We start from the raw sequence: 21,524 nt of genomic DNA, 5'->3' as shown, positions 1-21,524 counted from the left end.
TCTCCAGGGGATCTTCCTGACGCAAGGACGGAACCCAGGTCTCCCACACTGCAGGTGGATTAACTACCAACTGGGCCACCATGGAGTCCTCATAATTCCCACCCACCCTCACAGCAACCCAGAGAACTTATTCCTGAGCTGACGGAGACAACCCGAGCCCTATTTTAAATGCCGAAAACTCCGAGACCACTGCAGTCTCCAGCAAACACCCTGCTACTCAACTGTCCCCCCATCACCCTCCCATCAGCTCAACCTCCGGTTCAGCAAGCAGCATCCCACACCCAGCGGAAGCCTCCATCTCACCCCTCCACTTGCACTCCTCACTCGGGTCTACCTCTCGCCTCCATTCCCTCCCCCACAGCATGACTGATTCTCCGAGCTGAGGAACAGAAATGGCAGGACGAGCCCCTTTTAGACCAGGGGCCTGGAGCCCTGGCGTCCCACGGTCCCACGGAAACAAAGTGTGCACAGCATCCCCGGAGGAGGCAACAGCGCTGGGCAAGAACCAGGACTCTTGGGGCCGCTAAACAGGATGTGCCGAGGGCAGCGGGCAAGCCTGTGGCCTCTCTTGCTGAATGCAATAGCAGGGTGACCCCCACTAAGGCCAGCGTCATAACAGGGCAGAGGGCAGTGTCTGGAGAAGCCCACAGCGCAAATCCCGGTGACGGGGATGACTTACTTGTCGCTGCTCCCTTTGGCACGATGACTGCAGCACGTAACAAGAACCTGGGCATCTCAGAGTTCTGGGCGATGGGACGTGACAGGCATATAATCACTGCATGAGACCTTTTACCACCCGGGGCTGGAGAAAGGGCCTGGCTCTTGGAAGCAAAGTCTGTGTCCTTCAAGTCTCAGCGCAGGAAGGGAAGAGCCTCAACCAGCAGAGACTCCTCTCTTGGTCCCTCGATGAAGCTGAGGTGGTGACCCAGCTGGTGCCCAGAGGGGCCAGGACTCACTGGTGGGGTGACCGCTGCCACTGAACTGACAGCAAGGACCCTAGTGGTTTCCCACGCCCACCCCAGCGCCCGTCAGCTCCGAGTCGACAGTGCCCAGGCGACCCTGGGGCCACCTGCCATGTGGAGTCAGATCCAGGCTAAGCCCTTGAAACCATCAAGCACCTGGATGCTCCCCTTTCCTGAGTCCTGGCCTGCTTGCTGCTTAGTTGCTCAGTTGCATCCGACTCTCTGCAACCGCATAGACTGTAGCCCGCCAGGCTCCTCTGTCCATGGGGATTCTCCAGGCAAGAATACTGGAGTAGGTTGCCATGCCCTCCTCCAGGGCATTATCCCAACCCAGGGATAGAACCCAGGGCTCCCACATTGCAGGTGGATTCTTTACCATCTGAGCCACCAGGGAAGCCGGTGAACACTGACTGGAGTGGGTAGCCTTTCCCTTCTCCAGGGGATCTTCCCGACCCAGGGATTGAACCGGGGTCTCCTGCACTGCAGGCAGATTCTTTACCAGCTGAGCTACCAGGGAAGCCCAGCACACTACACAGCTTTCATCAAATGTCTCTGGCCAGAAATCCACCCCACTCTTCCTTTCTACTCCACAGAGAGTCCTGCAGGACTGTGGTCCCCCCAGAGGAAACCCCACTAGGAAATAGCCATCTTAAGCGCTCAGTAAAACTCTCTTCCCCAACTAGTCTGCCATCCCCTCCATGGCAGGACCCCTGGCTTCACTTTTCTGTTGTGTCCTCCTGCCTGCTCACCCGCACCCCCTCCTGAGTCTTGGGACACAGCATCATTCATTAGTATTTTCTTTGCAAGGACTCCGTGGTTAGGCACTGAAAGCTCTCCACAAAGCCTCACTGGCTTCTTCAAGAACATTCTCCAAGTTGCAGTTCCACAGCTGGCCCTGGTGACCAAGGCTTCCCTGCGAGTCCCACCCCATCCCGGGCCCTGAGGTCACTCGGTCCAGCCCCCGAGTTGTTGCAATGCCGAGGTTCTGAGGAGCCTTCTCAGAAACAATCACGCTTTCCAGTGGATCGTTTTTTAGCACTTAAATGCTGCTGGAGCCTTCACAACAGCCCCTTTAACTGGCAATTAGGGGGCCCCTTGCCAGGGTGAACCATGCTGCTCGCAGAGCACATCACAAAGGGCTAATGAGCACTTTACACCATGTGGGAAAAGAAATGGAAACGGCTGCTCACCGTCAGGGGGACTGAAGCCGCCTCTCAAAGGGCCACACTGGGTGCACAGCTGCCCCAGCTCAGGGGATGACAGGCTCCGGAGAATGAGCGCAAACCCTGGTGCACTCCTGGTACACCAGGCACCACCTGAACCCTTGACATCTGTGGCAGCCCTAGGAAGCAACTGCTGCCATCATTATGCCCATTTCACTGATGAGGAAACTGAGGCTCAGAGAACCTTCTCACATCACAGCTCGTTTCCCAGATGGGGATGCAGAGAGTGTGAGGCCAGCGTTTACACTCTCAGCCACTGCACCCTGCCGTTACATGAGTCAGATAACTTCTGATCCCACCGCAGAATTTCCCATAATGCAAGCACACGTCCACATCCCTAGGAACACCTGGCTTCTCCGAGCCTGTCTCTTGGGAAGGCAGCACTGGGGCAGGGAGTAAATCGCTTGCAGTGAGAGAAAGAGGGAATGTGGGGGTGAGAGCTGGGATGGGTAGGGACAGAGGGCTCCATGCAGGAGTGAACGGAACAAGATGGGAGTGAGTCACTGTGCAGTAGAAAAACATGCCCAGTCAGGTGCAATGGGAAAAAAGGACCCTCTTCTACGCTGCTGTTTTTTTATTAATATACAACTGCAGGGTCATTTTTGCTTCTGCACACGACATGCATGTGCACAGGTATGTGAATGTGTGTGTGTGTTGACAATCCTAGGCTGCAAGTGTTTGGAAATAAGGCAGAACCTGGCTGAACAGGGCAGGGGGCAGCAGGAGGACTCCCGCTTTTATCTGCGGAGTCACAAGTGAAGTTCCAACTAGAGGATGTCTGAGCACGTCAGTCTGATGTCTGCTGCTGTGTCAGCTGCACCAGAGCTGGCCAGCCCAGGACTGGGGCCTGCAGCCCCAGGGGCCAGCTGCTGGTCATCAGCTCTACAGGGCCCCACCTGGGTACCCGAGAGATGCCCTCCTCAGAAGGCTCATAATCCCAGTCCATTTCCCTCTCTCGGTGCAAAATGTTTTCCCACAGATTCCATCCATCACAGGAGCCAAGAGCAAGCAACCCCACAGGCTTGGGGCTCCCAGGGGAGCTGACAGGGTGGGCCGTCCCTTTAAACAGTGGACAAGACTTCTCTCCTTCCTCTCCAAGGATGCTCTCCCAAGTCCCCTGCCCCCAGCCCCAATCTATCACCCACATAGTGGATTAACACAGCGATAGCCACCAGGTGGCTGCAGGAGGCCCGAGGCACTCATCTCTGCCTCGCAGGTCTTACCACCTAGATGGGGAGTCACAGAAAAGGAAAATACAACCAAAAAAACAACACATACTTAAGCATCAAATGACACAATGCATGCCAATGACTCTGGACTCCAGGGAAAACTTCCTGCATGGATGGATGGGAAAGCAGGACCCAAGGTCTGCAAGCTGCTTCCTGGGGCCCCAGGAGGGTTGCTCCAGCTCCTTGGACCTGAGCTGCCTCTTCCGTACCATGAACATTGGACTAAATTAGTGATTCCCAAGTCAGGGTAGGGGCAGGAAGTGAAACATGAGACATTGGGAGAGTGTTTTACATTACACAGAATACTTGAAGACCAAAGGACCCCAGTGGCATCTCCTGGGCTAAAACAGGGGTTTCCGTCAGGCTGGCTCCTCTTGGTCCCTCAGATTTTGAGGGTGACTTGGGTTTGCTTGAGCAGAGAATTAGTAGGAGTCAAGTGCTGATGGAGGTGGTGGGGGAGGGCAGGGCCCAAGGAGAAACAGCCCTGTCCTGACACTTGCATGTGCATGTGTGTGTGTTGGGTGGGGTGGGGATGGGGTGGTTCATGTTCAGCACCAAGGACAGCACCCCCACATGATGGAGTGAAAGACAGTGATGGACCTCCAATGTTTCAATCCCTCCTGGGTGGCTCTGTGGTAAAGAATCTGCCTGCCAACGCAGAAGATGCAGGTTCAATCTCTGGCTTGGGAAGATACTCTTGAGGAAGAAACGGCAACTCACTCCAGTATTCTCGCCTGGAGAATCCCATGGACAGAGGAGCCTGGCGGGCTACAGTCCATGGGGTTGCAAAGAATCGGACACAACTTAATGACTGACTGAGTGAGTGAGACAATAGAAAGGCCAGAGGCAGGAGAACAAGAGAGCAGAGACCAGAAGAAAAAGCCTCTTGAGTGGCACCAGAGATGCGTTCAGGAGCAGACAAGGCCACTCCTTTCATTCTGGAACTCTCCTGCCTGTTTGTCCAATCTGTCCCTTCTCTCTCTACCCTGTCTTTGAATTAGGACCCAAAGGCTAGGGAGGAGAGGGAGACAGTTACTAAAGTCTGTGGCCAAGTACATTTCTCCAGTCTCTTGGCTAATTAACCAGGCTCCCTTCATAGCACAGTCCAGTAAAGAATCTGCCTGCAATGCAGGAGACCCGGATTTGATTCCTGGGTCAGGAAGATCCCCTGGAGAAGGAAACAGCAATCCACTCCAATATTCTTGCCTGGAGAATCCCATGGACAGAGAAGTCTGAGAGGCTACAGTCCATGGGATAGTGAGAGTCAGACACAACTTAGTGACTAAACCACGACCACCACCACCAGGATTCAAAGGCAACACTGGGACTTCCCTGGCATTTCAAATGTTAAGACTCCATGCTTCTGCCACAAGGGGCCCAGGTTTGATCCCTGGTCAGGGAACTAAGATCCTACAGGCATGGCCAATAAATAACTAAATAAAAAATTTCAAATGGTAATATTATTAGTACCTATCCTAGACTGGGCTACAGCAGAGGCCACTTCTGGCTGGCTGCCTGTCCAGCATCTGCTGAAGGAATAGGGTCCCACTCAGCTTTCCCCATACCTGTGTGCAGAGAAACGATCCCATCCTCCAAGGCTCCTCACTAGGAGGCCTTCTTGGAACTCCCCAGCCTCCAGAGATACCTCCCTTTCCTTCCAGCACCAGACTCAGGACCACAGAAGGGCAGAGAGGAGAGGGCCTGAGGGCCCAGGGCTGACCTGGGAGGTCCGCAGAGATGCTCCCAGAGTGACGACGTGGATGGAGCTGGGGAGAGAGCATGTGGGTGCCCTCCCTTGCCTCACCAAACAGTTCTGCCCTCTTGGTTTTCTACATGAGATTTCCTTGAAATATTGTGATGAAACAAAAGGTTCTGTACTTTAAATTTTTAAAGAGAATAGTAGATTCACATCTTGGAGAAGGCAGCAGCACCCTAATCCAGTGCTCTTGCCTGGAGAATCCCATGGATGGAGGAGCCTGGTAGGCTGCAGTCCATAAGGTCGCAAAGAGTCGGACACGACTGAGCGACTTCACTTTGACTTTTCACTTTCCTGCATTGGAGAAGGAAATGGCACCCCACTCCAGTGTTCTTGCCTGGAGAATCCCAGGGACGGGGGAGCCTGGTGGGCTGCCGTCTCTGGGGTCGCACAGAGTCGGACACGACTGAAGCGACTTAGCAGCAGCAGCAGCAGATTCACATCCGGTTGTAAGAAATTTTAATAGAGATTTCACGGCCCCAGTGGCTCAGATGGTGGAGAATCTGCGTGCAATGTAGGAGCCCTGGGTCGGGAAGATCCCCTGGAGGACGGCATGGCAACCCTCTCCAGTATTCTTGCCTGGAGAATCCCATGGACAGAGGAGCCTGGCGGGCTACAGTCCATGGGGTCAAAAAAAGTCAGACACAGCTGAGTGACTAGCACGACACACATGCATGTATCCTTTATCCAGTTTCCCCAGTGGGGAAGCTTGTAGCAGAGTGCAGCTCAGCATCACATCCAGGGTACTGACAGCGGTACTGTCAGGAAGCTCAACATTTCCACTGGCACGAGGGTCTTTCCTGCTGCGCTTCTGTACCCACACTCACTTCATCCTGTGCCCTCCCGTAACCATGGGGAACTGCTAACCTGCTCCCTGTTTTTATAATTGTATTGTTTTGTTGTTGTTTAATCGCTAAGTCGTGTCCAGCTCTTTGCGACCCCATGGACTGTTAGCCCGCCAGGATCCTCTGTCCCTTGGATTCTCCAGGCAAGAAAACTGGGGTGGGCTGTCATTTCCTTTTCCACTTGGCATTTTAAGACTGGGATATTAGTGAAATATGTAACTTTGGGGGGTTGGCCTATTTTCATGCTACACAATTCCCTGGAGATTCATCCATGTTGCTGCGTGTGTCAACAGCTGATTCCTTTTGATTGCTGAGTGCCATAACATATTTAACTATTCACCTGTTGAAGGACATCTGGATTGGTTCCAGTTTGGGGCTCTAATGAATAAAGCTGTTATAGACATCTGAGTACAGGTTTTTGTGTGAGCATAAGTTTTCATTTCTCTGGGATAAACACTCAGGAGTGCAATTGCTGAATCATACGGTACTTGTAGGTTTAGTTTTATGAGAAACTGCCAAACTGTTTTTTAGAATGGCTGTACCACATAACATCCCCCCCCAGCTATGTGTGTGTCATCCAACTTCTCTGTATCTTCACCAACATTCAGAATTGTCACTTTTTTTAAAATTTTAGCCATTCTGATAGGTGTATAAAGAGCTACAGTGAACATCTTCCTGTGTGCTCATTTGACATCTTTTCAGTTCAGTTCAGTCATGTCTGACTCTTTGCGATCTCATGAGCTGCAGCACGCCAGGCTTCCCTGTCCTTCAGCAACTCCCAGAGCTTGCTCAAACTCATGTACATTGAGTCGGTGATGCCATCCAACCATCTCATCCTCTGTCGTCCCCTTCTCCTCCTGCCTTCAATCTTTCCCAGCATCAGAGTCTTTTCCAATGAGTCAGTTGGTCAAAGTATCAGGTGGTCAAAGTATTGGAGCTTCAGCTTCAGCATCAGTCCTTCCAATGAATATTCAGGATTGATTTCCTTTAGGATGGATGGGTTGGATCTCCTTGCAGCCCAAGGGACTCTCAAGAGTCTTCTCCAACACCACAGATCAAAAGCATCAATTCTTTGGTGCTCAGCTTTCTTTATGGTCCAACTCTCACAACCATACATATGACTATACATGACCACTGGAAAAACCATAGCCTTGACTAGATGGACCTTTGTCAGCAAAGTGATGTCTCTGCTTTTTAATATGCTGTCTAAGTTTGTCATATATCCTCTTTGGTGAAAAAAAAAATCTCTTTGTATATTTTGACCATTTTCTAATTGCACCGTTTTCAGTGCTGAGTTTTGAGTGTTCTTCATATATTCTAGATGTTTGTCCGTTATCAGATACATGTTTTGCAAAAATCTTCTCCCCCTTTGCAATCTGTCTCTTCCATGCTCTAAAAAGGGTTTCTACCCAGAGCGAGAGTTTTCCATTTTGATGAAGTCCAATTTCCCATCTCAGTGTTGATATTTACTGATCATCTTCATTCTTTCACTTTGAAATCTTCACAATTCTTGGCATGACACATGATTTTTATTGTAATCAGGACACTTCTGTGTTATGTAATGAGACTCTGAATCTCATTTAAATCTTCTGTTTTAGCTGGCTTTCTGTGGTACCACTTGGGCAGGGAAAAGAGGGGCACAGCCTTGCAACCACCAGTGGGGGCAGAAGCCCAGGGGGCACCCGTTACGGCTCAGTGGAGGTGGGAGTCCCAGGGCTCGACATGGCCCCTACTGACCCTGCTATGGTGGCCTCAGGACCACTGGGCAACAGTGGAAGTCCCAACTCCTTATTAGAATCTCCTCTGACACATCTTAACAGGGACGGGAGAGGCATTTCTATCCCACTGAGGGATGGTGGGCGTCCAAGCCCCTCTCTGCAGGGCCATGGGGGGAGGCGAGGGGCTTCTTACCAGCCAGCAGGGATGAAAGTTGCAGCTTCCTACTTGACCTTCACGGACACCACCCTGGTGAGTGGGTTCGGGGGTCTCATTACAACCCAGAGGAAGGGGAAATCCAGGCTCTCGCTGGGCCTCTGGTGGTGGGGGTGAGGGCGGGACCACGGTTTTTCCTGGGATATTAACTTTTCTGTCTTGCTTGGTCACCCTTTTCCTAGACCTAAACTTGGAGAAAGTAGTCTTTTGTCAGGACTTCAAAAAGAAAAATCCATGTCCATGGCATTTCTTGATTACTCGCTTCTTCAGCTTCAAGTCTGAGAGACAGGAGGCAAGAAGGAAGCCCAGGGAGGCCACTCCTGCGGCATCTCTCGGGTCCCAAGGTCCCAAGCAGTCTGCCTCCTCTCGACCTTTCAGAATTTTTGGTCTGTTTTACTTAGAATGGCCAGGCTTTTAGTTGTACTTAGCAGAAGGAATATAGAAAAGAACATCTATTCTATCTTCCCAGAAGTGGAAATTTAGGTCTATATTTTTCGCAAAACATTTTGATGTTAAGTCTAGTGATCTCCTCATTTTTTCAGAGGGGAAACTGAGGCCATAGCGAGATGATGTATCTCACCAGTGATGAAACAGCAAGTCAGAGGTACAGGGACAGGGACTCACATCTCTTAGCTCCAGTTGGATGCGGTTACCATGACAGCATGGCCCAACCCCCTACAGATGCCAGATGCCCTGCAGACAACAGCTCCCTTCCTCTCTGTATTTACAAACGCTTGGGCTTTGGATTGCTGCTTTCCACTCGAGAAAGCCTTCTTTCTCTACCTGACACTAAGTACTCTGAGGGCAGAGACCAGGCCACACAGCTCATCCTGTTTACAGTGGGCGCTTGGTGAATGTTTGCTGACTGTTCTCCCTATAAAAGTCAGTCATCAATATTGTTGGGTCAGTGTTATACCCTGGTTTCTCCAGATGAACTGGAGCCAGACGTCACCGTGAGGTTGGGGACAGATGGCATCTTCTGGAAGAGAGACGCTCCCATGCTGAGAGCAGCGGAGGCTCACAGATCACGCTGTGTGAGGGAATGCAGTCCATACTGACGACGCTCCCAGCAAAGCAACCCAAGGCGGAACCTGGGAGCCACCGTGTCCTGCCCCACACTTCTTAGCCCTGTGATGTAAGTGCCTGTCCCCGCCCCCAACTAGACCCTCCCTGAGAACAGAGACACACCCACCGCATCTGCCATCCCGGTCCCCAGCAAGATGCCCGGCACCCAACCATGAGGTGCTAACTGGATCAGTGGATGAAAAGCAATGCACGAACCACGACAGGAACGAGGATCTTTAGCTCCGAAAGCAGCCTTGCCATGATGGGCTATGGGGATGGAGGCTGAATAGCCACGGACAAAGGGAGTCAAACTGAAACCATCAGCTGGAGTTACAAGGAGGTGGTTTTGGCTGAATCAGAGACACTGTTATCAGTGGAGCTGCCTCACATGCTCTGAGACGCCTTTTGAAGCAGTGAGCTCCCCATGTCTGGAAACCTCCAGCAGCTCAATGGACACACCAGGTGGGGGATGGAGGTGCAGGGGGGTGGGGGTCCCTGCACTGCAGGGGTCGGATCGACACACCAGGTAGGAGTGGAGGTGGGGGAGTGGTCCCTGCACTGCAGGGGTCGGATAAGGTGACCTCTGAGCTTTTTCTCATCTTGAGAGCCCACGCCCTGAGGGTTCACTGGACACCTGCCTAGCTCTGGATCCGATGTGGTGGAGATCAGGGAAGAGGAGGTCAGCCACAGCCCCTGGTGAGTTTCTTCTAGAAGTGGGGCATGTGAGAGTCCTTCTAGCCAGTCACCAAACAGTTCTGGTTTCCCCATTTCCAGCACGTAGTAGCATTATACTATTTAGTGTGTTCATGGTTGGGAGGTGCCATATGACTAGTTCTGGGCAATGGGTTAAGAGTGGAAGTGATGCATGTTATACCTCAGTTGGAGTGCTGAATTGCCAATGCAAGACTCTTTTTTTTCCCTGTGCCATGAAGACTGGTGAAAATGGCAACTGCTCCACCAAGCTGGTCCTGAATGGGAGGTTTAAAGTTACTGAGATTCAGGACTGCTTGTTACTGCAGCAGTTCCTGGGCTCTCCTGACTGATACAAGAGGACAGACTTTACCTGATGAACACCAGAGAAAATATGATATACGAGGTATACACTGGGTGGGTTGACACCAGGTCGGCATCTCAGTGGGGCACAAAGACACCTCTGCATTCACCATCCTCACCCCTCACCGCTCTGGTAACATCTGGTGCTAACCAGCTACTCCAGCTTGCTCTCTCCTGCCTCCCTAGCATCCCAGCGCTACGGCCAGTGTTGCTGACGCTGCTTCTTCCCTCTTCCGATTCTTCTCTCTTCCCTTTCATCTCGTCCGACATCCTACCCATTCCTGAAGGCTCAGATCAAGTCTCACGCCCTGTAGGCATCTCCCTACCCTCGGAGACCAACAGGACCATTACCATTCCTCGGAATGACTACAGTGTCTGTGATCAGGGCATCTCTTTGGTAGGAGCGGGGGACGTATTGTCTGTGCCTTTAGCTTCTACTCCACAACAGGCAGTGAGCCGGAAGGCTCCAGCTCATGTGTGAGCCAAGCTCACAGCAGGTAATCAAGACATGCTGAGTGAGCAGAGAGCAGTGCCATGAACCTACACATGGTATTTCTTAATTATCCATAGAAGCTGATTAAAAATCTAGGCACTTTGACTCAGATACTGTTTGTACTAACCAGTTTTTAGACTGATTCTGAACAAGATACTCTAATTCCTGGAGGGCAGCAAGATGACTGGCAGAAAGCCCCTTCTACCCTTTCCCGTGGGCCAGAGGTAAGCGGTACACTTGACATTCACCTGTGCCTACCACTGTCACCTCCCGGGTCACAGTCACTGCGGACGCCTAGGATGCACCTAACCTGCAGGCTGGCAGGGCTACCAGGGGAGGTGGAGGAAAGAGTAGAGAAATCAGGAAAATCCAGATGCTGCTGATGTGAGCCACTATTTGGTCCCACTTCATGGAGACAGCAGGTGTAAACAGTGAAAGAGGCTTCCAGAGAGGCTGAGAGAGGGCCGTGCAGCCCAGCGTCTCATGTGTGGAAGGGGCACTGGAGCGTGTGCCACACCCGGGTCAACGCCTGGCTCTCCTGACCCCTAGGACAGGGCTCCTTTCACCCCGATGCTCCAATCTGTGGTTGGGCACCATGCTGGAACAGGCGAGTGGCCTTCTCTCCTTCTTTCCAGGGAGTGAGGGGTCACGGGCTCTCAGCCAGGACTCAGGACACATTTCTGACACACCCCCGCCTTTCCCAGGGCTTCGCACAAACCTGTCTGGTAAGATGTGTGCTCATCAGGTTCCCAGCAAAGATCCCGTCCCTTGCTCAACAGCCAACGCTGTGGGCCAACCAGTCCTTCGGTCAGAAAGTCCTTCTCAAGGTCTAATTAGAGGTCCTGCTGCTGTCATGCATATCAATTTCCCTTCCTTGGCACTTCTGTGCTGATGGAGAAGAGCTATTTGTACTTGATTTCACAACAGCCTTTCAAACACCTTCAGCTTCCTTTTCCGAATGCTAAGTCTCAATCAGAGATGTCGTCTAAACACACTGGGCTACACACTCTTAATCTAGGTGCTTTCCTCTAAGTCCTCTCCAGGCACTTCCCCTATTACAATAAGAAGGTGGAAACTGTATTCCAACCTCCTGAGTAACTGACCAGGTGATGGATGAGCTCTCTGGGAAAGATGCTGCTGGGATGCCAAACAGTCCCCAACACAGCCCATCCCCAATGGCAGGCAGTTGTCGGGCCTCTTCAGGGCTACATGGAGCCCATTTTTTGTTCCGGACTCTCCGAGCCCCCTTCCTCCCATCTCATGGGTCTCTGCCTACCCTGGCTTACTTCTACCACGTGCCTCTGAAAGGATGCAGAGAAGGCAAGGGTTGGTTTGTTTGTTTTCAATTTTTTACATTAATTAAAACAGCAAAAAATAATCCCAGTGCTAAACTAATCCCTCTCGGCCCGTTTTGGCTTGTGGTCTGAGACCCATCACCACACAGCTTCCTGGGCAGAGTGCAATGCTTCAGCACCCTCCTGCTGGCCCTATAATTCTGGGCACAGGTGGCCAAGGTGTAGCAGTCAAGGAAAGTGCCAGGGCAGCCAGCCCACCCCAGCTACCTCAATTGAGCCTCAGTTTTCCCCTGAAATTCTTCCCGGGGGGACAGTAGAGCCAACCATCTTCCCACCTCCGAAAGCTCAGCACAGTTGCCGCAGCCAGAGGGACAGACAGGGCTGGCAAGGTAATGACTGCATAGACCAGCTCTGAGCCATCGCAGGAATCATTACTGAGCACCCGCTGTGCGCCAGGCCCTGGGCCAGGGCGGGTCAGGGATGTAGAGGCAGCCCTGGCGTCCAGCTCAGGGCTGGCCAGCAGGCTGAGGGGCAGGCAGATATTTCCATGGAACACCCCAACCGCAGTATGGATTCGTATGAGGCGGAGGGTGTCTGCCTGGGTGAGAGGGTGCAGTGAGGAGGCCAGCGGGTGCTCACAGGGCTAGGAGGCATCCCGACGAGCTGGTCCAGGACCCCTGCGTCTGCTGGACGAGGCTGGAGGGGCTCTTGAGGAACGTCTGGGCAGCACCATCCCATCAGAGCCACACCCTGCAAAGGCACTCTTCAGTGGGCAGCTCCATCGGGAGGCCACCCCAGGGCAGGGCGGGCAGGGGCCCTGCCTCCGGCCAGCAGTGGGGCTTTCCTTGTGATACAGTTCCTTAAGGATGCTGACCAGCTTCGATCCCTCCACCAGAGGGCGTCAGAAGATGGCTGCTTCACGGGCGTCCCCGGCGGTCCAGTGGTTAAGACTTCCCACCTTCACTGCTGGGGTGTGGGTTCTATTCCTGTTTGGGGAACTGAGATCCCGCATACCTCGCAGCCAAAAAAAATGTTAAAAAGATCGCTGCTTCATGAGGGGACACCAGAGGCTCCTGGAGACGAGGCCCAGAGTGGGTGCAGGCCTGGCAGGAAGACGGACATGAGCCAGCACAGGCCACCGGACGCAGGCAACACAAGAGAGAGGGCAGAACCGTGAGGAGGACGGAGGCCGACCCAACACTGCCGAGCCGCCACGCCAGCTCTGAACACGCTCCTGGGCTGGAGGCAAGAAGGACTTCCATCCTGCCAACACCACTCTACTGTCTGTACCCTTATCAGCGAAGTGAAAGTCGCTCAGTCATGTCTGACTCTTTGCGACCCCATGGCCTGTACAGTCCATGGAATTCTCCAGGCCAGAATACTGGAGTGGGTATCCTTTCCCTTCTCCAGGGGATCTTCCCAACCCAGGGATCGAACCCAGGTCTCCTGCACTGCAGGTGGATTCTTTACCAGCTGAGCCACAAGGGTACAACTGCGTCACTAATGTCTACAATCAGGCCTTTCATCACCAAACCAAGGTTCTCCTGACTTCAGGAGACCTCATTTCAGTCCACCTCCTGCCTCTCCAGGCACTGCAGCGCAGTGTGCAGCGCCACGGGCCATCCAGGAGGGCCAGGCTACGAAGCCTGCCTGCCTCGGGACATCGGGGAATAAAGCGGGCTTATGTTCTGAGAGCCCGCCTCCTCTCCTGGCACTCCCCGCTACAATGGACCTATGCTCAGTTCATCCTGACAAGAAAGGACCTAACATGCGCCTTTACAGTTTCTTCTTTAACTTCAGTTGCACTTCATCTTGCATTTCATTCATCCTCTGCTTACCCCAAGCCAACTGTTCAGCTGCTTCCCAAGGTGGGACTGAGGGGCAGCTGGTCCTCACTGTGCCAGGGTACCCCCTTCCCACAAGTCCTGGCCCTGGTGAAGGAAGATGAGAAGGTTGGATGGCATCACCGACTCAATGGACAGGAGTCTGAGCAAACTCCGGGAGACAGTGGAGGACGGGGAAGCCTGGTGTACTGCAGTCCATGGGGTGGCAAAGAGTCAGACACAGCTTAGCAATGCAACAACAACAGGCCAAATCCCCACCCTCTCTCCTTCGGGGGGGTGGGGGGGAACACCAGCTGCGAAAGGACAGCTCAGCATGAGGGAGGCAGATGAGAAGCACGTGGGAGGATAACCATTCTCTCCCCCATAGAAACAGAAGCACGTGGGAGGATAACCATTCTCTCCCCACTAGAAACACGTTCAGACTGATGGGAAAATGGGGCCAGAGAGGGAGAGTAGGGACAAAAGAAGATAAAGGAGAAAGGACCAAAAGGAAGATTCCAGAAGATTCCAGAAACAGATACCTACTAACAGAGAGCTGTTTTTTTGGCCTCTCATTTACCAGCCTCTTCTGTCCCCATCCAAGACTTTCAACCCTCCTCTGAAGCCCTCTCTCAGATTCTTGAGTCCTCAAATCCAAGACTACCTTTGCCACTGATGAGTTAAGGGGATCTTCATGTAGGAAACCCCAGATACTAGTGATTGGTGCCCCTGACATGCCAAGTCTTAGGTCAAGAGCTGGAGGGGCTCAGGAATATAAACAGGGTCCCTGACCAAGCATCAGTAGTCTAGTGAGGGGGACAAAAGACTTCCTCAGGAGGATACCTACTACAGGAAGACAAGAAGAAGGGCCAATAAGGGGACAGGGCAGGCAAGAGGCCTGGGGTCTAGTTCCAGCTTGGTCAGGTCAGGACATCTTGTAGACCTAGCTTCTTTGTCTGCAGATGGCGTGGAGAAGCTAGAAGGACCCTCAGAGGCCATCGAGCCTTCTGGTTTCTACACGAGGAAGCTGAGGATGAAAGAGAGCTGCCACCAAGTTTGCGGCATAGCACCTCACCCAGGCTGCACACGGCGTGCTATGTAAGAATCAGCTGGACACGCACATGCCAGGCTGCACACGGCGTGCTTCCTAGGAATCAGCTGGACACGCATGTGCCAGGCTGCACACGGCGTGCTACCTAACAATCAGCTGGACCCGCACATGCCAGGCTGCACATGGTGTGCTACGTAAGAATCAGCTGGACCCGCACATGCCACGCTGCACACGGCGTGCTACCTAAGAATCAGCTGGACACACACGTGCCAGGCTGCACACGGCGTGCTACCTAAGAATCAGCTGGACACGCACGTGCCACGCTGCACACGGCGTGCTACCTAAGAATCAGCTGGACACGCACGTGCCAGGCTGCACACGGCGTGTACCTAAGAATCAGCTGGACACGCACGTGCCACGCTGCACACGGCGTGCTACCTAAGAATCAGCTGGACACGCACGTGCCAGGCTGCACACGGCGTGCTACCTAACAATCAGCTGGACCCACGCGTGCCAGGCTGCACACGGTGTGCTACCTAAGAATCAGCTGGACCCGCATGTGCCAGGCTGCACACGGCGTGCTACCTAAGAATCAGCTGGACCCGCACGTGAGAGCTGTGCAGAAGAGCTGTCCCCCTGCACCACGACACAGCAAAGCCCAACACCCCTCTCAGGACAGACCACCTTCCCTCAGGAGAGAACAGAGGAGAGCTGATTTCATCAGCAGCATGGACTGACATCAGACACAGGCAAGCGGGCCCAGGCAATGTGTTACCGCAGCTGCTCGGGAACTGGGAGCGAGCTACTACTGAAGTCTGTGCGCCTCCCTTATCTCTCTGGACAGGCACAGCGTGAGGCTGGGCTGCGGGCTGGAAACAGATGCACGGCGTTTTCAGCCTCCGACTCCACCATCTCCCACAAGTAGAGTAAGTTCTCAACAAGGACAGCTTGACAACAAGCGGGTATGCGGGACCCGGGGGGTCACCAGGGACAGTTCTCAAGGAGCAGCTGCCTCCTTCCCTCCCAGTCATAGGACCCGCTCGGGGGTTCTCTTGGGATCTCACAGGGAAGCAGCAGGGGGCGAAGTAAGGGGCTCCAGCCTGGTCCCAGGACACTGGTTAGCTTCCCTCACCCCCACGGGCTGCCCCTCCAGGTCCTCTGCAAACCTGGGGCAAAAGTCATCTCCGAAGTGCCCCACGAGCACCAAAACCCTAGCAGACCCATTATTCATAGGCTCCATCACCAGTGCTGATGTGTGAGCCTCCACTTCACTCCTTTCACTGCTGAACAATATTCCACTGAAGCTGTAGCATCCATCACTCACTTCACTCCTGCGTTACACTACACTCTAAGGACTTTTCATGCATCATTTATCCATTCCCCTCTCAATGGGTCATGAGTTGATTGCAGATGTTTGTTATTATGCTGCTACTGAAAATAAACCTTATGAATCTATGTGTTCTGGGGAGCGGAGGCTTCACTGTGGGCTGGATATTCAGGGAGAACTTTCCAGATGGGAGACCACACTCCCCATGTGCCATTTCCTGCTCTCCCCACATCTCTACCTCTAAGGAGCACCAAAGCGAGCAGCCCAGGACCCCAGACAGACACGATCACGGTAAGCCCCTGCCAGAGCACAGAGCTGGTTCCCTACCTGCTGCGGAGGCGTTCGTCCTCGGGAGAAGGAACAGCTGCTGTCCAGCTGCTCACTGCAGTCTGCTGTCCACTGCAGGGGAGAAAGGAGCAGTCAGTGATGGTAGGACACACAGGCTCGTCCTCACTCTGCCCTGCCTCCCCCAGGCAGGGTTCCGCTCTACTGAAGTATAGCCAGTATGAAATCCAACAACAAATCCTTCTCTACCAGCAGGTCCTAGCTGGCATCTCCAGATTCCATGGAGGTGACCCTTTGGCATATGTGTGAGGAAGCAGACTCATTTTCCTTTGCCTAAGCCCACCAATGTGATGAAGATCCAGCTACATTCCAAAGCCAACCAGACGCCACCCAGGGTAAACAGGAGTTTTAAGAAAACGGCACCATGTTTGACCACCTAACCCTGTTTCAGCCATACCAGCTCCTACAGTGTCAAGAAAGTGAAAACGGCTCAGTCGTGCCCGACTCTTTGCTCAACTACACAGTCCATGGAATTCTCTAGGCAAGAATACTGGAGTGGGTGACCTTTCCTTTCTCCAGGGGATCTTCCCAACTCAGGGATCAAACTCAGGTCTCCCACATTGCAGGCAGATTCTTTACCAGCTGAGCCACAAGGGAAGCCCAAAAATACTAGAGTGGGTAGCCTATCCCTTCTCCAGCGGATTTTCCCAACACATGAATTGAACCGGAGTCTCCTGCATTGCCAGTGGATTCTTTAACCAACTGAGCTACCAGGGAAGTCTTTACAGTGTCAAGGTTGGAGCTAAAGGTGAGGCACGTGTGTGGGGATCATCCCGTACACCCAGCCCCCAAATACGGTGGACCTGGGCACTGACAGGAGGGTACGGCATTGGGGAAGAGCCCCAGACTGGCCATCAGAAGCCCAGCTCAAGCCCAGTCCCACCACTGACCTCATGAGAGCTCAGGGGCCTCTCGGGCCCCCATGGTGGTCTGACCACCAGCAGTGTGACTGTCCCCAGAGCCTGCCACACGGGGTGTTTGGTCCCACCCTCCACCAGCTCAATCACTCTCTGAGGGCAGGACCTGTCTTCTCTACTTGGACGAGCCTTCCAAGGGAAGTTTAAGAGCTACTGAAATCAACTTTATCTCCCTGGCTCTACTTTGTCACTGATAATATGGGGACAGCAAGACTGGGTGACTCTGCAAAGGTGGGAATGAAGGGCCTTTGTAAGCCATAAAAAATCTATACATAGGCCTGGTGGTCCAGTGGGAAAGAATCCGCCGGCCAGTGCAGGGGACATGGTTTCAATCCCTGGTCTGGGAAGACCCTACATGCGAAGGGATGACTTAACCCTTGCGCCTAAAGCCAACGCTCCGCTTGGCGCAACTGGAGAAGGCCTGCATGCAGCAATGGAGACCCAGAGCAGCCGTAAATAAACAAATCTAAAAAAGTAAACCTATGCATAGATCCTGAGTAGTAGCACCAGTACAGCTCTTCCACTGCAATGCGCTACCCAGGTATGTGGAGGTGCTTGTACTATTGTGTTAAATGTGAGGTAGGCTCTCCGGCTTATGTTGAACACTGACCTCAAACTACAACCTGTATGAGTCACAAAAACCAGAGGAGCCCAATCTCTGTTTGACACACTTGGTCAGAACTGTGAGAGTGTGGATGGCTCAAGGCCATCACCAACCTGGATGTGTAAAACCTTGGCAAGACACACCCTCCAGACTGTGGGTCAAGGATGTGACTTTTGTATAAGAAAGACATTTTACTACAATGCTGATGATACAGGCTGGTACAAGTGTCCTCTACAGCCGTGCTGGCCAATAAATAGGAACCACAGATGTAATTTTAAATGATTAGCCAGATTTAAAGAAGGAAGAGAAAAAGGTAAAATTAAATTTAACAATCCATTTATTTCAATAATTACTTAATATAAAAATGATCAATAAGATATTTTACATACTTCTCTCCATACTAAGATTTTGAAATCTGCTTAGAGCTTGTCAATTTATTTTTTATTATTTATTTAGCTGTTTATTGGCTGTGCCATGTGGCATGTGAGATCTCAGTTCCAGACCAGGGATTAAATCTGTGCCCACTGCATTGGAAGGGCAGAGTCTTAACCACTGGACCACCAGGAAATCCAGAGCTTGTCAATTTTTCAAGTGCTCAAGAGCCATACATAGCTAGTGGCTATCATATTGGACAGTCCAGCTCAGTGTGAAGGAACAGGTAAAGGCCAGGCACCAGTCCCCAAAGAGTGTGCCCTCCAAGTTGCTTCCTGCTCATCCCTGCTCTGTACTACAGAGGGGCTGAATCCTGAAGACTCAGGGGCTTCCAGGTGGGTTGGCCCAATGGCAGACAAGAAGAAGAGAGGGAAGCCCTGAAGTCTCTCCCCCTTCTGTCTCTGCCTCAGGCAGTGTTACCAGCAGTGACTGGGTCTCTGCAAGGCTCCAGCCTCACCAGATAGGCTTTCTGTGTAAGACCCCTAACCCTGGGCTCTGGCAATACCATCTCCACCCTTTCTGCCTCAGGCCTAAAGGAAGCGATGGCTTCCTGTGGTTGTCTAGTTTCTCAGCTCTTTTATCATCTGGATAATCAACTCCCTGGGTTGGATTCCCTGTCTGGATACTTGCAGTTTCAAAGCATCTCTGCAAAGATATTTATTAAATTATAGGGGAAAAAGAAAAAGAAAAAAAATGAGAAATCCATCAGATACCACCTTAAACCAAGTGATCAAGGAGAACATCATCTGTAATAAAACACAGAACCACCATGGACTTCCCAGCATAATGCCCTGGGAAGGGCCATGTCACTCTTGAGGGGTTCTTGCCAAAAATGCACAGTGTCAATCAGGCAACCCAAACTGATGAAATTTCCAAAAAATAAATGACCTTCAAAAGTGTCAGAGTTGTAGGGATAAGAAAAGACCATAGGAGTGCCATAGGTTGGAGGAGAATAAGAAAGCAAGACAATTCGATGCAAATTTGGATCTCGGAACAGGAAAAGGATATTAGTAGATACACTGGTGATTTTCGAGTAAAACCTCATTTTACCAATGCTAATTTCTCAGTTTTGATCATTGCACTATGGTTACATAAGATGTTCATATTAGGGAGCAGGCGCGTCGGAACACCTGTACTATTTTTGTGCATCTGCTATAAGCCAAAAGGGACTTCAAAACAAAAAGTAATCCAGGGACTTCCCTGACAGTCCAGGGCTTAAGATTAAGTTTCCATGCTTCCACTGCAGGAGACATGGGTTCAACCCGTGGTTGGAGAACTAAGATCCCGCATGCCGCATGGCATGGCAAAAAAAAAAAAAGTAATCCACGTATGGATATATGTGTTTAGATATATACATTTGTAAAATACCTGGACTACTATAAAAACCATCCCTCTGCTTGACTGCTCCCCATACTTGAGGGGTGTCTCCTTTCCTGGCTGGAGCCTGGCTGAGGGCAGGGAGGGTGCTCAAGATGCAGAGTGGCTAACAGCCAGGGGGGAACTACATGCCACACGCCTCATCCCCTCCCAGGACAGCCTTGCAGAGACAGGCTTCCTCCCCTGGGGCATCCCAAACACTTCAACCCCAGCTGCACACCTGCCAAGGAGACACCCCGTGGAACAGTGACCCGAGGGTGGGGACACCTCCTCCTGGGGTCAGCGTGATCCCCGGCAGGGCAGAGGCAGGCAGCGACACTGGCTGTCCAGACAGGCAGGCACAGAGGGGAGGCCGAGTCTTCTGCACAGCCACGTGCCGCCTCAGCCCCCTGGATGAGACGGCTCTGCTTCGTCAGAGGTCACCTTCAACTTTACAGCGGCCAACCTTCCCGAGTGCCTCTGCTGTGGGACCTGCACCCAGCGCTCCCTTCACAGGAGAGGTGAGATGCCCAGGAACAGTAAGACGGGGAGGGGGGATCCAAGGCTGAGAAGAAGGACAATGTGCTCTCGAAGGATTCTCTGGGGAAGGAAGGCAGTCAAGCCCGGATCCCTGGAGGAGAGTGAGCCCGAATGTGGACCCAGCAGAGGAATACCAGCCAGCTCGGGGCAGGGGGTAGCAAGCAGGACCCTCCTGCTAGACAGTCAGAGCCTCCTCCCGGGTGCACAGGGGGTGGCAGGCTTGTGACGGGGTGGCAGGGGCCAGCGCAGCGGGCAGGGGCGGGGGGGGGGGGGGGTGCGCCACAGGGACGGGGAGCATCATCAGTGCTGTTAGAAGGCTGAACTGGCCGGGAGCGTGGGTGTGGGGAGTCCGCTGGTCAGGAGGCTCGCGTCCTAGGTCGTTCAGGTCTCCACTGGGAGAGCAGGCAGCAATGGAAATGGGAGCGGCTCTGAGAGCATCGTACGGACAAGCAGTGAGCAGAGGGCTGATGCGTGTAGGAAAGCTAGCAAGAGAGCAAAGTCCACAGAAACCCACCCCAGAGACCCAGCTGTGGCCCTGGGGAAAGCTGTTGGAGGAAGGTACAACTTTCCTGATGCCCCCAAGTTAAAGTGTTAGTTGCTCAGTTGTGTCTGACTCTTTGTGACCCCCTGGACTGTCGCCCTCCAGGCTCCTCTGCCCATGGGATTCTCCAGGCAAGAATACTGGAGTGGGTTGCCATTTCCTCCTCCAGGGGATCTTCCCGACTCAGGGGTTGAACCTGGGTCTCCTGCATGGCAGGCGGATTCTTTACCCTGCACTTAGCACCGGAAGCTGCACCCACTGGGCCCGTGTGGCACCCCACCTCCAACTCCCCAGCCACATCCGCACTCTGCTGCTGCCTGAAGCCCCTGGGAGCTCTCCCTTCCCTGCTCAGGGCTCCCCACCATCTGCTGGGATCCTGCTGCCCAGCTATCTTCTTCCTGCTTAGCCTGAAGCCACCACCCCCTCCGTCCCCTTTGCCTTTAATGAGCTACTGCCTAGAGAAAACACAGGCCTTCCGGGAACCATCCTCATCTGCATGAAATGATTCCAGAACAAGAGAAGGGCCCCCTTGGGGAACACTCTCCTCGGCCCTGCCCCCATGCCTGGGTCAGCCCAGCGTATTTCTCCTTTGGGGTGAAGGGTTTAGAGCTGGGAGCAAGTTCTCTGGGGGGGTAAGGTAGCCTCTCCTGAAAAGGTTGTGGAACACAAAGAGGCAGGAAAGGTGGGACATCTGTGTACAGGGGAACCGACCATGGAATTCACAAGAGTGGTTTG

At 52.9% G+C, this 21,524-nt stretch overlaps 1 protein-coding gene across 2 annotated transcripts in view; it reads right to left on the bottom strand.

Moving 5' to 3' along the window:
- Nucleotides 1-21,524, bottom strand: part of CTIF (cap binding complex dependent translation initiation factor) — a 290,261-nt gene that overhangs the window by 218,260 nt on the left and 50,477 nt on the right. For both annotated transcript variants that reach the window (XM_068993958.1, XM_068993957.1), the window contains exon 3: nt 16,382-16,453. In XM_068993958.1, coding sequence (XP_068850059.1) covers nt 16,382-16,453 — 72 coding nt within the window. The remainder of the gene's footprint in view (nt 1-16,381; nt 16,454-21,524) is intronic.

Source organism: Capricornis sumatraensis, chromosome 21, assembly GCF_032405125.1.
Source record: "Capricornis sumatraensis isolate serow.1 chromosome 21, serow.2, whole genome shotgun sequence".
Lineage (NCBI taxonomy): Eukaryota > Metazoa > Chordata > Mammalia > Artiodactyla > Bovidae > Capricornis > Capricornis sumatraensis.
The sequence above is the reverse complement of the archived record's forward strand: the minus strand, read 5'-3'. Positions and strand labels throughout refer to the sequence as shown.